This window comes from Aquarana catesbeiana, linkage group LG02, assembly GCF_042186555.1.
Source record: "Aquarana catesbeiana isolate 2022-GZ linkage group LG02, ASM4218655v1, whole genome shotgun sequence".
In the NCBI taxonomy this organism is placed as follows: domain Eukaryota; kingdom Metazoa; phylum Chordata; class Amphibia; order Anura; family Ranidae; genus Aquarana; species Aquarana catesbeiana.
In genome coordinates this window covers 362705653-362721129 of record NC_133325.1, presented here as the reverse complement: position 1 = coordinate 362721129, position 15477 = coordinate 362705653, and the positions used below count along the sequence as shown (strand labels likewise).

General features: G+C 42.0%; 1 protein-coding gene across 1 annotated transcript in view; it reads left to right on the top strand.

The window, feature by feature from the left end:
- Window positions 1–15477, top strand: part of NIPSNAP2 (nipsnap homolog 2) — a 46373-nt gene that overhangs the window by 6517 nt on the left and 24379 nt on the right. The window contains exons 2-4 of the mRNA XM_073615076.1: window positions 5742–5881; window positions 9202–9247; window positions 11749–11843. Coding sequence (XP_073471177.1) covers window positions 5742–5881; window positions 9202–9247; window positions 11749–11843 — 281 coding nt within the window. The remainder of the gene's footprint in view (window positions 1–5741; window positions 5882–9201; window positions 9248–11748; window positions 11844–15477) is intronic.

Below are 15477 nucleotides of genomic sequence, written 5' to 3'. Positions count from 1 at the left end.
GTGTGATAAAAAATATTGCAACAATCGCCATTTTATTCTCTAGATTCTCTGCTAAAAAAATATATATAATGTTTGGGGGTTCTAAGTAATTTTCTAGCAAAAAATACGGATTTTAACTTGTAAACACCAAATTTCAAAAATAGGCTTAGTCATGAAAGGGTTAACAGCCTGTGTGCATGACGCCTAATAGTAAATCCATATCCACAACCTTTTATTTCAGGATGTTTTTTTCTGTAATCCTTTTCTAACTCATGTTATTACACAGAACAGGTAGATAAGTAAGTACATGTTAATGAGATTAATTACAATTGAAGTGAAGCCATTTGGTTCTCTGTTCGCTTAGAATTGGATCCTGTTAATCTTTAACCAGTACTCATCTCTTGGAGCATCACTACTAATGTGCTCAAACTGCACGGCTTTTTACCACCTTGGCAACCAAGCAGTATATAGTCTCTGTGATTCATTTGAGTGAGCAATATATACTGTAATCACAATAGATTACACATGGAGGTGTCCTTAGTAATATGATTTATGGCTGGATACAGCTTGCTATGGGGGCACAAGGAGAAGAGGAGGAACCAAGATTTCCCAGTGAGGAACCGCAGAAGGGGAGGTTCAGCTATTACACACAGCAGGTAAGTATAGCCGGTTTATAAACAAAAAATGCTGTTAGTATTTAATTGTTATTACTGCCCAGAATTAGGCTCTTAAAGTTGAAGTCTTGGATAGGCAATATTGGTTACATACAAGAGCCGTGTTTTGTGTATTTCTTTCAGATTTGTGCATTAAAGTAATACTAAAGCTTTGTTTTTGTTTTTTCTCTCGTGGCTCCTCCCTGCATTAGATAAACCCCTAGGAGAAGCGCTCTCCCGAGGGGTTTACGTTGCAGGCGCGCTCCCAAGTCATTCATTCGGCGTCCATAGAAGCCAAATGTATGACTCAGCGCCGGCGTCATTGGATTTGATTGACAGCAGCAGGAGCCAATGGCTGCGCAGCTATCAATCTACCCAATCAAAGCTGGGACTCCGTGGAGAGAAAGACAGAGCGTCCCCGCCGAAGAAGATGAAGGGGTTCAGGTAAATAAAACGGAGGGGGCTGGGGGGCCGGTGACTGCCAGGTGTTTTTTTTTTTTCACCTTAATGCATAGGATGCATTAAAGGGGTTGTAAAGGTAATTTTATTTTTTTTTTTAAATAACTAACATGTCCTACTTACCTTCACACTCCAGCTCGTTCTGCACAGAGTGGCCCCGAACCTGGTCTTCTGGGGTCCCTCGGCGGCTGTTTCAGCTCCTCCCCGCAAGAACTAACCACCTTAATGCGAGCTCCCTCGCATGGTGGTTAGTTATTGCGGGCGCGCTCCCGTGATACAGCCGGCGGCTATAGCCGCTCACTGTATCACTCGGCCCCGCCCCCCGGCGCGCCGCGTTATCGGATGTGATTGACAGCAGCGCGAGCCAATGGCTGCGCTGCTTTCAATCCATCCACTGCAGCCAATCAGCGACCAGGCTGAGCTGCAATAGAGATGACGGGAACGAGCAGCGGAGATTCGAGGTGTCAGGTAAGTAAAATGGGGGGGCTGGGGGCGGCGGTATTGTCAAAAGTTTTTTCACCTTAATGCATAGAATGCATTAAGGTGAAAACATTTTTACCTTTACAACCCCTTTTAAGGTGAAAAAACACGAGGGTTTACAACCCCTTTAAATCAGTATGATTCTTCTCCTCTGTGCAGGAGCTTCCTGTTATAAAGACTGGTCACTGCTGCTCATTCTTTTTATGCAGGGTGACTGGTCTTGTATCTGTCTTCATCCTGTAGTTTTCTGCAGACAGTCTGTAGTGGGTGGAGCCTGTTGTGTCCCTCCCATATCTCTGCTCTGTGCACAAGTTATGTACAGCATAGTGGTGATGTCACTACTACTTATACAAAGTATTATCTGGGTTTGAAAATGGATATGGTATATACAAAGTGGATTCATATCCTTTATGGCTGTAGTGGAACCGCTATAGATGAAAATGTTTGTGCCTGGAGTTCAGCTTTTAAGTCCTTTGTGTCTAGACTAGCTATTTAAATTTAGGGTTTGTTGGGCTTCACATATACTAGAGCTGCACGATTCTGGGCAAAATGAGAATCACAATTTTTTTGCTTGGAATAAAAAGATCAGGATTCTCGCAACGTAAAATCTTTCACGTTATTCGGGAAAAAAATGGGCTAACTTTACTGGTTAGTTTTTTTGTTTTTTTTTTATTTCATTAAAGTAATTTTTTCCCAAAAAATTGCATTTGAAAGACAGCTGCACATATACAGTGTGACATAGCAACAACCACCATTTTCTTCTCTAGGGTGTCTACTAAAAAAAACACAATTTTTAGTAGACACCCTGGAGAACCCTTAGTGCATTGGAGTGCCATTTAAAGTAAATGGCACCTCTCTCCTGGCACTGCTCTATCACCATAGATAAATTCATGCATTGCATGAATCTGTCTATGGTCGCCGCTGACACACCCTATTCAGGTGCCCGGCCCCTTTTCGGTCGCCAGGCACCTGAATTACAGCAGCGGGGGTGTTTTTGGGAAGCACCTGATTAGAGCCATAGGCTCTAATAGGCGCCCAAAAAGGTGAACAGTGGGCACCATGCTGGGTGTTCGCTATTCACTCAGCTGTGTGTTAGCAAAGCGAAGGAATTCAATTTGCTAACACTGAACCACTTCTCAGCCAATCAGGAGCTCGGGTCTGTTACCTGTCACCTGATTGGACGCCAGATAGAGAGGCTGGAAGAAGACATTGAGGAGCGTGCAGGACACCGCCGCTGACCTGCTGGAGACAGGTAAGTGCATTTGATGGGCACACTGGCGGCATTTGATGGGCGCGGTGGCGGCAATTGATGGGCACAGTGGCTGCGCTTGATGGGCACAGTGGCTGCAATTGATGTTTTTTTTTTTTTTTTTTTTTTTTCAGTTTGTTTGCGCCACCCAAAAAATTGTGAGCACCAGACGCCACTGGTGTCTGTGTATGTTTGTATAATGTGTGTGTGTCTGTGTATGTATGCTGTGTGTGTGCATGTATACTGTATGGTTCATTTGTGCCTACTGCCGCTAAACAGAAGTCGATCTAACAATCCTATGTTGTGAAAAATCCACTTGTTGCCATTTGGAGGTAGCTGAATGGTGAACTGCTGAGGCAGCAGGGCAGGTCTGGGTGCATGCCTGTGCGGTGATATGGCACACTTCAAGCATGGCTTTTATTCACATGCCCCACTGCCAGATCTGAGGCCAACCACAGCAGTTCACTGTTTTGCTGGCTCTAAGACTCACTTACGTGGTTTATATTTTTGCAGCGTTTCATGTTTTTTCGGGGCTGCAGTCAGGGAAGGCTAGTGTAGATGTAGTCTAATGCAGAGTACACACGGTTGGACTTTTCGACCGGACTGGTCCGGTGGACAATCCGATCGTGTGTGGGCTTCAGCGGACTTTTCCAGTCGAAAATCTGACAGACTTTAGATTTGGAACATGCTTCAAATCTTTTCGTCGCAACTCCTCCGGACCCAGAAATCGGCTTGTCTGTATGCTAGTCCGATGGACAAAAACCCACGCTAGGGCAGCTACTGGCTATCAACTTCCTTATTTTAGTCCGGTCGTACGTCATCACATACGAATCCGTCGGACTTTGGTGTGATCATGTGTAGGCAAGTCCGTTCGTTAAAAAGTCAGTCGAAAGTCCGTCCTAAAATGGTTTAAATAGCTCATGTGAAGATAGAAATATTGCAGCCACTGTTGCTGAAAATGTCAGGGATATGGGGCTTGTGCTGTTCCCATAAGGATGACTTACCCTAATTGTACTTTTCTTAAAGCGGTGTTCCGCCCGCAATTATTTATTTATTTTTTTTTTAAAGTCAGCAGCTACAAACACTGTAGCTGCTGACTTTTAATAAGGACACTTACCTGTCCAGGGAGCTCACGATGTCGACCCCCCCGACGCACACGGGTCCCAGAAGACCGCGGGAGGGCTCGCCGCACAGAAAGGATATGACGTCCTGCGCCGCGGACCGGATGGATCGGAAGTACACTATGTACTTCATAAAAAGGTATGTTGGAAAAATTTTTTTTTTTTTTAATATCCAAAAACGAGGGGTGGTCTTTCGTTTAACACCACCTCTCAAAACAGGGTGGAACTCCGCTTTAAGTCTGGTGCCACCTGGCATCGGAGTAAGTTAAAATCACCACTACGAGGACATAGGCAGCAATTAACCCCCACCCCCCCACCCCCCCACTCCCCCACTGTTTTAGTTATAAAACATACCTCAAAGGTAGCCATAAAGTAATCTTTACCATGCAGGTTGCAGAGCAACTCCTGGTAACCCCCTATGATCTCACTCCACTTCTTCTCTATCAGATGCCCAGTCTGAATTTTATACACAATATACTGCATGTACGAAGGATAAGGTGCAGGAGTGAGATGAGTAACTGTTGGCATTGGGCAATCATTTCTGTGAAGTCTCAATTTAGGTTAGTGCATATTCCAAAATTGTTTGGGAGGGGAATGTGTTGCAAGAATGAAATGTGCACTCTTATTGTATTTACCCTTTCAGAATTCTAACAAGAAAACTAATGTAAAGAACAGTGAGGTGCTATAAATGTTTATTTTTCACACTTTTGGTTGCCTTGTGGCAAGGCATTCTGTGCATTTTAATGGATTGTATTAAATGAGTAGTTTGGTGTTACTTTGGTTTGGAATTAAGTTAATGCCAGTGTGCTGTCATTCACTTACATGCTGTAACAGTAAGGTCAAACAGTGTCACATTCATGTTGTGTGACCCTGTTACTATATGCACATCACCTTTACAGCTATTTAAAGATGAACTCTGAGCAGACATAGAAAGACATCACCTTTAAGATAAACTTCAGAAAGATATAAACACCAATTAATCCAGTTATGTATTTTAAAAAAAATCTTTGCTTGTGTTTGCATGCAACTAGTGTAAATTGGTATGCCACATAGTTTACACAAAGGAATAAACAACTAGTAACAATACCTAAATCTGTCCACTTCCTTTAATCTCCTGCACAGCAGCACTCACACTGGGAGGGAGAGGGTCAGCACTGAGCCTGTCAGGGGTTTTTATTGCTTTCCACAGTGCTATTATTCCAACTCTGTGAACATGCTTTCAGGAGGAAAGAGTACAGCTGGCCATACACTTGTAGACTTCCTAATGGACATTCATGCGAACATTCTTATTAATACCTTTAATGACCTGCTGAATGTTGTTCAAATGTACTTCAAAAAACATTTGCTCTTTAACAATCAATTTTGAAGTGAATGGACTTTCCTGAACAGAAACTATATTCACTGTTAGAAATTCGTTGAAGAAAAGTTTTCCATCCTGCTTCTTCCAATTTTCTTGTAACAGCAATCGAAAAAAAAACATCGATTTGACCCCATTAACCATTGGAGAATTGAACAAACATTCTTAAAACAGATAGTGTGAGGAAGGGAGAAGAGATCCGATAACCAGCTTCTGTAAAAGGGACATGTACACTGATAATCAGGGCACTGATTATTATCAGTGTCCTGATTATCAGTGCAATCCTAACAGTGCCCGCCAGTGCTGCCAATCTGTGCCTCATCAGTGTCACTGATCTGGCATTTACAACTCCAAACTACTTCAGCAGTGATAGAGATATGTGATGTATAGGTATCTGTAAAGATATTTATAATACTTTACTTATTTATGTAATCTTCCTGCAGGGGCCTTGCATCATCTAGTCAGAAAGCCAAAGAAGACAGCTGGCTCAGATCCCTTTTTGTGCGTAAGGTCGATCCTCGCAAGGATGCACACTCGAATCTGCTGGCGAAGAGGGAGACCAGCAACCTCTACAAAATACAATGTAATTATTACAGTTCTTTGTCTCTACAGTAGAGAACTCATTTTGATAGTAATAGTGAGATACATGGGAATATTAAATGGTTATGTTTAATCTCTTTATTTGATTTTCTAAAGTATACAAGCAACATAGAAAACAGAAGCGGTCCAAGAAGATATGTCATATGCATATAAAAATGTAGAGACAGAGAATATTAGGCTAGGTTCACACTATTTATATAAATGAGTGACACCCAGGCTGCCCTAAAAATAATAGTGGAATAACTGCTGCTGTCATTAAACAATTTATGTTATTTATCAAAGTTGTAAACCCCTACACAAGTTATGTAGGGAAACACAGAGCTTACAACAAACTTAAAGTGATTGTAAAGCTTTGTTTTTTTTTTTTTTTTAAATAACAAACATATCATAATTACCTCCACTGTGCAGTTCGTTTTGCACAGAGTGGCCCCAATTATGCTCTTCTGGGGTCCCCCAGCTCCTCCCCGCATCGTATAACCCCCTAGGAGAAGCGCTGTCCCGGGGGGTTACCTTGCGAGCACGCTCCCAAGTCCAGCATTTGCGTCCATAGATGCAGAATGTAGGACTCGGCCCCGGCACTCGTGTCATTGAATTTGATTGACAGCAGTGGGAGCCAATGGCTGCGCTGCTATCAATCTATCCAATCGAGCCGAGAACCCCAGGCAGAGAGGTAGAGCGCATCTCTGCCAAGGGAACGAAGGAGGTCATGTGAGTAAAACGGAGGGGGGGGGGGGTGATCACTGTTTTTTCATAGAATGCATTAAGGTGAAAAAACACGAGGGATTACAACCCCTTTAAAAAATTTCCAAACTTATACACAACAAAATAAATAAATAACGAAAACTGTGTATAATAAGTCCACGTATTTTTTGCACTCTGTGCGCTTATTCCTGGGCACATGTGCTCCAACCATGCGTGAACCACTCCACCAAACACTGTGCTCACCAGATCATGCTGACCTATGTATACGACAAGAAAGTCTAAATGTGCCTTTGAACTGGATGTTTTGCAAGCTGGATCACACTGAACTCAGTATATGCTGTATGCACCACAGACCTGATCCTCCACTGTATAAGGGAATAATAATATTCAAATAACTCCACTGTTCCTTAACGTCTTCTCGGACCATCACACAATTTTTCAGCAGGGTCATCTGTTACTGGACCACAGTGTGCTGATATACAAGTCTGCTCCACTTATGCAGAACAGACATGGACAGAGCCCGCTTTCCTCTATGGGCAGTCCGATGAAAATCAGACCGCCTGTCCGTTTCCATCTGTATGTCATCTGATCTGCCAGACAGATGAGGAACGGATCCCCCATCCGTCTGTTTTTATTGGACAGGATCAGATGTTGGCGGGTGTCAACGGACACATGTTTGTTGACATCCAACCCTCCATAGAGGGCAATGGGTGGTCTGATCGGGTCTGCCTATAAAACTGAGAGATGGACCCAATTGGTCCGCCCACGTGAAAGGGGCCTAAATAGTTCCTGAAATACATTCTGATGTAATTTCTTTTTAAAAAAAGACAACCTTAGTACTCAAAAGTTAGTTTGAAATTGCTGATGATTTTTAATGGTTAGCAGAAGAAAAATATTTATTTTTGCAGACGCGCGAGTGCCTAGGTATATTAAAGGAAACCTGCACTTATCTTTTTAAATTCTTTTTTTCCAGAACATTTGCACCATTTTTTGCATTATACTTTTATACTATGGATTCCTATTAAATTAAACGTGCCAATTGGGCAAGATGTGTACAAACCCCTTATATGACAAATTGTAACTTTTTACTATTGAAATCACTTTGATTTGGCATCCTTTGCCAACGGCCCCACATTCTTGCTAAAATTCCAAGCAGGGATTGGGTATGGGTGTTTTTCCTCTGCAACAGTCTTTTATTTGTAATTGGCATCAAAATAAGTAATTAAATTGCACAGACAAGCCTGCCATCATGTAAAGAGAATACACCTGTATCGGGCGTAGAGAAAAACAATCGAAAGGTCCCTCAAACACCAGTCAGTGCAAAACATAAAATGCCAAAGAGAAGGAGTAACACGGCATTAATAATTATCATGTATACATAACATGCTAAATCACAATTCAACATAGAATACACCATATCAGACAATGGCACAGATAAACTAAAGAATAGGGAACCACTATGCCCAGAATGCTGCTAACACAGTATGAGGAAGATACACACAAAATGATTCCAATGCAAGAAAAGAGGACAAGAAGAAGAGAAGAAAAGAAGGAAATGGCAGAAAGAGAAAAGGGGAGAACGAGACCCAAGGCTCACAGGGCTAAGAGAAAAGCATTAACTAAATCCCCTGAGAGGAGGCACATTCACATATGTCGCCCACTGTGCACGCGTTTACTCAAACTGAATTTGTCATGAATCATAATCCAGGAGACCTTATGCATTAAACGATGTATTGAAGGCGAGGGTGTCTTCCATGCTCCCGCATGGTAATTTTAGCCGCCAGGGGAATGAAGCAGACCAAACTCCACACAGGGCGTGGTAGGCTGGGCGGAGAGTCCTTCAGTAGAATATGAGGTTGCTGCAGGATAGAGAACCCTGACAATCTGCAAAGCATGGAAAACACCCTATTTCAATAACCCCTTATTTTCTGACATTCCCATCATATGTGAAACATGGTACCATCGCCTGAAAAAATCTGGAGTTGTGTTTGGATGCACCCTGGCAAGGTGGGAAGGTACCAGATACCATCTAGTTAAAACCTTTAAACTGACTTCCACACACACATTGAGGATCCCAGTAAAAGAGATCTGAAGAGTACTAAGACTCCGGGTCTTTGTCTTAACCTAGATCCCTTTCCCAGGCCAGCATGTAAAGTTGTCTCGGGGGGGGGGGCAGAGATGCATAAATCATGGAGATACCTCCCTGTGAGCCTTAATCTTCAGTACACCATTTTTCATAAGCAGTCAATGAAGGGGGGTCGCCTGAGTTGGATTGAAACGTGGGTAAAAAAATTAACAATTTGATAAAAGTAAAATAGTTCAGATAAGAGCATCTCTAATTTAGAAACACAGTGGGAAAAGTGAAGGGGCCACGTTGGGTGAAAAAGTGGCCAATGCCGTTGAGGCCCTTGTCAGTCCATCATTTAAATGCCTGAATATACATACCTGAAGGGGTATGGGTGTTTTTAGTGGGAGATCTATATTACTGTCCTTTATTTCAAAATATATAATGTAAGCATTTATATGTATGTATGTTGAATGCTGCAAGTCCATTGGGACCATCTGCTTTGTAGCTAATCTTGAAACTTTTTTTTGTTACAGTTCACAATGTAAAGCCAGAATGTCTAGATGCCTACAACAAACTTTGGTAAGTCTGCTATTGTTCAGAATTAGTCTCATTTAACCACATGATAGCTTAGGGCTCATGTACACAGGCCCATGTTTGTGGCTGAACTACTTCTTTACCTCATAAAAGTCAAATATGAATGCAGAAGATACTTGAACCAGTTCAGAAGCAGCTCCATAAGCAATCGAGAGGCAATGCAACGCAAAGAAACTATGAAATACTACATTTGACTCCCTTCTGAGTTTGATGCCCATGTAGTTAAGCCCTTACTTGAGTCTACATCTCTTGGAGCCAGTATATATGGGCTTTGGTGGCTCACCTCTGACATAATTTTGGGAAACATTTTTTGATGTACGTGGAAAGCAATAATTGAATATTTAATTGAATCTCTTGAAGCAGTTTACAATCAAACTCAATTCATACTGATCTGAAACGCCCATGTAAACAAACTCCGGACATGGGTTGCAATTGGCTTTCTTGTGCTATTAAGCTGCTTGGACTCGCACTGACTTTTATGAAGAAGAAAAGGCGCTCATGAGCAAAAAAATAAACTATGTACATGCTGTACCACAAAGGTAAGTCCTTAACCACTTGGCTGGGTCAATTCTGACATTTCTCTGATGCATGTAAAAATCTGAATTTTTTTTTTTTTGCTAGAAAAATAAAATGGTGGTCGCTGTCAATTTTTATGTTTTTTTTTCAAATGCAATTTTTTTTGGAAAAAATATATTTTGATGAATTTTTGTGAACACAAACGCAATATAATACCCAATTTTTTGGTAAAATATAAAAAATTATGCTACCCCGAATAAAAGTATACCGAATATGTCACGCTTTAAAAGTGCGCACACCCATGGAGTGGTAGTACATTAAATTATTCAAAGGCAATGCTGCAAAGCCCTTTACAGGTTACCAATGTAGAGTTACGCAGTAGGTTTTGTGCTAGAATTATTGCTCTTCGCAGTGATACTTCACATGTGGGACCTACATATGCATTTGCACAGGGGATGAGAGCACTTATTTATTTTTTTTTAACACTGTAACTACCTTTTTTTTAAAGCCACTTTGGTGATATCACAAAGAATGAACAGCATTTTTTGTAATGGCATGGGCTGTGACTTGTCTTTTTTTTTTGGAAAGATCTGGGGTCTATTAGATGCTAGATCTCTCCTCTGGCCTCCAAAACATCAGATCAAACTGAGAATAGTTTGATCAGATGCTTTTAAAAACTGGGAACAGCTTGTTTACAGCAAACTGAAACCAGAAGTGACGGAATGCTTGACGCTTCCAGTTTGTGATCTCACAGAGAGGGAATAACATCAGTTACTCTCTCTCTCTGTTCGGTGCACAGAAGTAATCGAGTGGCTATACACTTCTACAAAAAAAAAAAATCTCTGGCTGAAATTTTTGATACTGGGATGACGTCTGTAGCTGCAAGCATCATCCTGGTATAACAACTTCAACCTTGTCATATGAGGTATGGGTATTTTATACATTGGACCCAAAGAGGGCTTTGTACCTTTAAATATATCCTCCGATTTTCTGCCTTCCTTACCCCCCCTCCCCGAGCAAGAACTGAGACTGCAATTAAAAAAAGCGTAAAATGCTTCATGTTCTGCTAAACAGGCTTTTATTTTTGTCTGCTCACCCTTTCACGATTAGTATTACTTTGATAAAGGACAGCTTTAAAATTGGATGCTTAAAAAATTGTCTTAGATATGTGCATTTATTGATAGATTAGGAAAAAACTGACGTAATTGGCCATGCCAGCTATGAGTGTGCACACTTGTTTCATTTTTCTGTACTGTATGCATCATGTATGCATCTTTACTTGGTGCCTTTTTTGCTCTCTCTGTAACATGTACAATTGCAATATTTATGTTGTATACTCAAGTAATTAAAGTGGTTCTAAAGGCAGAAGGTTTTTTATTTTAATGCATTAAGATAAAAAAAACTTCTGTGTGCAGCAGCCCCTCTAAGACTTACCTAAACCCCCTCTAGATCCAGAGCTGTTACATGAGAGCCTCGGCTGTCCGAGACTCTCCTTATCATTGGCTGAGACAGCAGTGGTGCGCCATTGGCTCCCACTGCTGTCAGTGAGGAGAGAGAGGGCTGGCGGGGGCCAAGCCACTGCTCCACGTCTGAATGGGCACAGAGCAGCGGCTCGGCTTGGGTGCCCCATAGCAAGCTGATTGTTGTTGGGGCAGTTGGCGGGAAGGAGGAGCCAGGAGTGCCAACAGGGGACCTGAGAAGAGGAGGATCTGGGCAGCAGGTAAGTATAACATGTTTGTTATGTTTAAACAAAAAAAAGGTGAGAGTTTAATATCACTTTAACGTGTGTACAGTATGTCTGAGTATAGTTTGTGCTGATCATAGAGGGGTTCACAATATTGTTTTTTAAATGAAAATGAACGGTTAGCGCAAATAAAACGGAATCAAGAAATGTACTCAACTGTTTTAGAAGTGCTCCGTAACTGCTGTAATCATCTGATGTAAAATTGTTTACTTTTGTTGTATTTAAGCGAAGAGGTATTGCCAAAGATCCATGCAGGTGAAGAGTATCCCTGTACGCTAGTAGGCACGTGGAATACATGGTATGGAGAACAAGATCAGGCAGGCAAGTGCAAGCCTCTTAGCATCACTTAATATTGAATTGCTAATTAAAAAAACAAATGCTCAACATGGTGGTGTGCTCTAATGTGAAGTGCTACTTTAGGGGTTTATTCACACTAGCTTTGGTCCAAACGTGGATGGCTCTTCAGAGAGCGTTTGACAGGTGGTGAGGAGGCATTATATCACCCCTGCACCTCCTGCTTTAACCCCTTGAACCCTGCACTTGTGTAATGTGGGCAGTCACCCACTGTTACAGGGTGCTTGCAGAGCAGCCCCAATAACTTGAATAGGTTGTGTTTTCAGGGCACTAAGCCCATCAAAAGCAGTGGGAGGTTTTAAATACTGCTGTGGCCATGGTATGTGTTTACCAGTGGCTGCTGCCTCTGCAGCTAAAGTGGTAGCAGTTGGGGAGCAGTAAAAGTGTGTCTCAACCGTGGGGCTTTATTAACCCCCAACTGCTAGTATGAATGAGCCTTTATTCACTTTTGTTGACAACCACAGTTCAAGGAAAGATTATCATTTATGTAACAAAAAAAAAATTAATGTGGAATTGTGCATATCATTTCTATAATTTATTATATATATTTTAGTGTGTGTGTGTGTGTGTGTGTGTATGTATGTGTGTGTGTGTGTGTATATATATATATATATATATATATATATATATATATATATATATATATATATATATATATATATATATATATATATATATATATATATACATACATACATACATACATACATATATATATATATATATATATATATATATATATATATATATATATATATATATATATATATATATATATATATATATATATATATATATATATATAATATTATGAATGAGCCCTTACAGTTGGTCATGTCAGATGCTGATATGTAATTACTGATCCCACTGGTTCCTCTGACACACCATAAGCAATATCCATGTTCTATCCATGTGCACTAATAGCCATCTCCATTACTATCCTCAATTTGTCTTAGTCACATTCAGTAGGAGCTGACAGGAGGTTTCTTTTTAAAGAGAATGTTTAGTTTTGTTTTTTGTGTTTTAAATGTATATGTTTAAAGAGGTTTGCTTGGTGTTAAAAAATTTCTATCTGTATTAATGTTTTGAACACCTTGGTTTTTATGTACAGTTTGTAATCGACTGTATGAGGAAGAGCCTCATGCACATTCCATATAAATGCTCTTCCTGCTTTGCTGTACTATACAGTGGTTGTGCTTTATTTCTTCTCCAAACAAATCAAGCCTATAAATTGGCAATTTCTTTAAAACTATTTTTCTTTCTCGGATATCATGGGACACAGAGCCACGGTAATAACTGATGGGTTATATAGGTACCATTAGGTATTGGACACTGGTCACACCCTAAGCAGGAAGTTCAACCCCCTATATAATCCCTCCCCTTCCAGGGATACCTCAGTTTTTACACCAGTGTCTTAGGTGTTGGACGTGTAAAGATGTCCTGTGCTGAAGCTCCAAAGGGAATGTCCTATACTGGGGCAAGCCAGGCAAACCGGATCCATTCAAAGTGTCCTTTCATGGCTGAATTGGATGGTACCCGGGCCTCGTGTCCGAAGAAACGAGGTTTTACCTGTAACGCTTCTTTTTTTAGAGAGCTGGACCCCGCAGATCAGAAAATGGCTTTAAAATCTCCTAATTTCTGGCTGGGTGCTTTACAGGGCCAGAACTGCAGGATCCCCCTATTTGTAGGGGGCCCCAGTCTCTGACGGTTTTTTAAACGGAGCCCACCGTGAGAGGCAAAGATTGGGTCTGTGTATACAGAACCCTGCGGCTGGATAAGGTAAGAGGAGATTCCACAGAATCTGAATTCTAGTAGGTTTTCTCCTTTAAGGTAAATGCACGCTATGCCTATTGTGACCACCGGGGGCTGCCAAGAACACATACCTTCTCATGCTGATCTGTCTCAGCGTTCGACGCTGCTCCTCCGACCGGCTCCAGGTAGGATGGGATGGGGGGATTTCTCCTCAGGAATGTTCCTCCCAGGCTAAGGGGAGGCTACAGATGGGCTGTAAGGCGGTTTTAAACCGCACTGTCACTGCTGCCGCCATTGCTCATGTAGGTCCCATCCTTCTTCCTCCACCCCCAGCCTGCCTCCAGGCTTGTCCCGGAAGGGTCGGCTAGCGCTGGAAGCGCTCGTTTTTCAAAAACGAAAGGGGGGGGCGGAGCGTCAGCACAGCATCAGCGTGCTCACAGTGCCAGAAGCATGGCTATTTAAAGCACACTTTACAGGTGCTCTGAGCCTTGGAGGGACACAGAGCTGACGGTCACATGTAAGGTGGGACACAGACATTCTCCTAGGCTGCATTTACTAAGGGAACACCAGACTGGGCATTTGGTAGCAAGGCTTTGCCGGACTACATCGCTCAGCAGTCAGTATTCATTTTGGATACCTCACACCTTGTTGCTTTGCACTATGGGTAGAAGAGGTTCAAATACCCCCAGAACCAGAGACACTAGGGGATCTCGTTCGGGTTCTGAGGACCCCCTATCTTCTACATCCTCGCCCCCTGAGGGGCCAGGGAAGGCTGGTTAGGGAGAGCCGTTGGGGTCTGGGGCTGTACCTGCTTCTGGCACTTCAGCCCCTGTATACATTACACAAGAGGTTTTTTTCCTCAACCATTAATGGTTTAGAGGAAAGATTAATGGCCGTGATTACTTCTTCACTCGGTGGAAAGAAACGTACTAGGCCTTCCTCTGTTTCTCAAGACCCTCAGGTAGAGGAGCTCTGGGATAAAGGAGACGAATCCCTTTCAGAGGATCAGGATGGTACGGATGATTCCTCTTCGGAGGAATCGGGTGGAGAGGGACCCTCTTCAGCTTCCCAAGAGGAGAAGGTCTTGATACAGATCCTTACTGGATTGGTCCGCTCCACATTTAAGTTGCCCGTACCTGAAGCTGTTAAGGTATCCTCTTCTTTGGGGTCGCTGAAACCCTCTCAAACAGCACATGCTTTTCCTGTTCATAATTTACTTGAAAAGCTCCTTTATTCTGAGTGGGATCACCCAGATAAGCGATTTCTTCAGCCAAAAAAGTTTTCAACACTTTATCCTATGGAAGAAAAATGTATTAAGATGTGGGGAATGCCGGCCATTGATGTGGCCATTTCCTCTGTAAATAGTAGTCTGACTTGTCCTGTAGACAACGCTCAGATGCTCAGGGATCCTATGGATAAAAAGATGGAATCCTTATTAAAGGATGTTTTTTCCTTAGCAGGATCAGTGGCTCAACCTGCAGTAGCAGCGATTGGAGTCTGTCAATACTTAACAGACCATGTTAAGCAGGTCATCAAAGTTTTACCTGAACAGCAGGCCCAGGGGTTCGCTAACCTTCCAGCAGCCTTATGTTATGTTGTTGACGCCATTAGAGATTCTATCATGCAAACCTCTCATCTTTCACTTGGGTTGGTACATATGCGTAGAATCTTATGGTTGAAAAATTGGTCAGCCAAAGCACCATGTAAGAGGCTGTTGGCTGGTTTTCCTTTTCGTGGTGCAAGGTTGTTTGGAGAAGACTTGGATAACTATATCAAAAGAATCTCTTGTGGGAAAAGCACTCTCTTACCTGTTAAGAAGAAGAGTAGGCATCCCTCTTTCAAACGGACT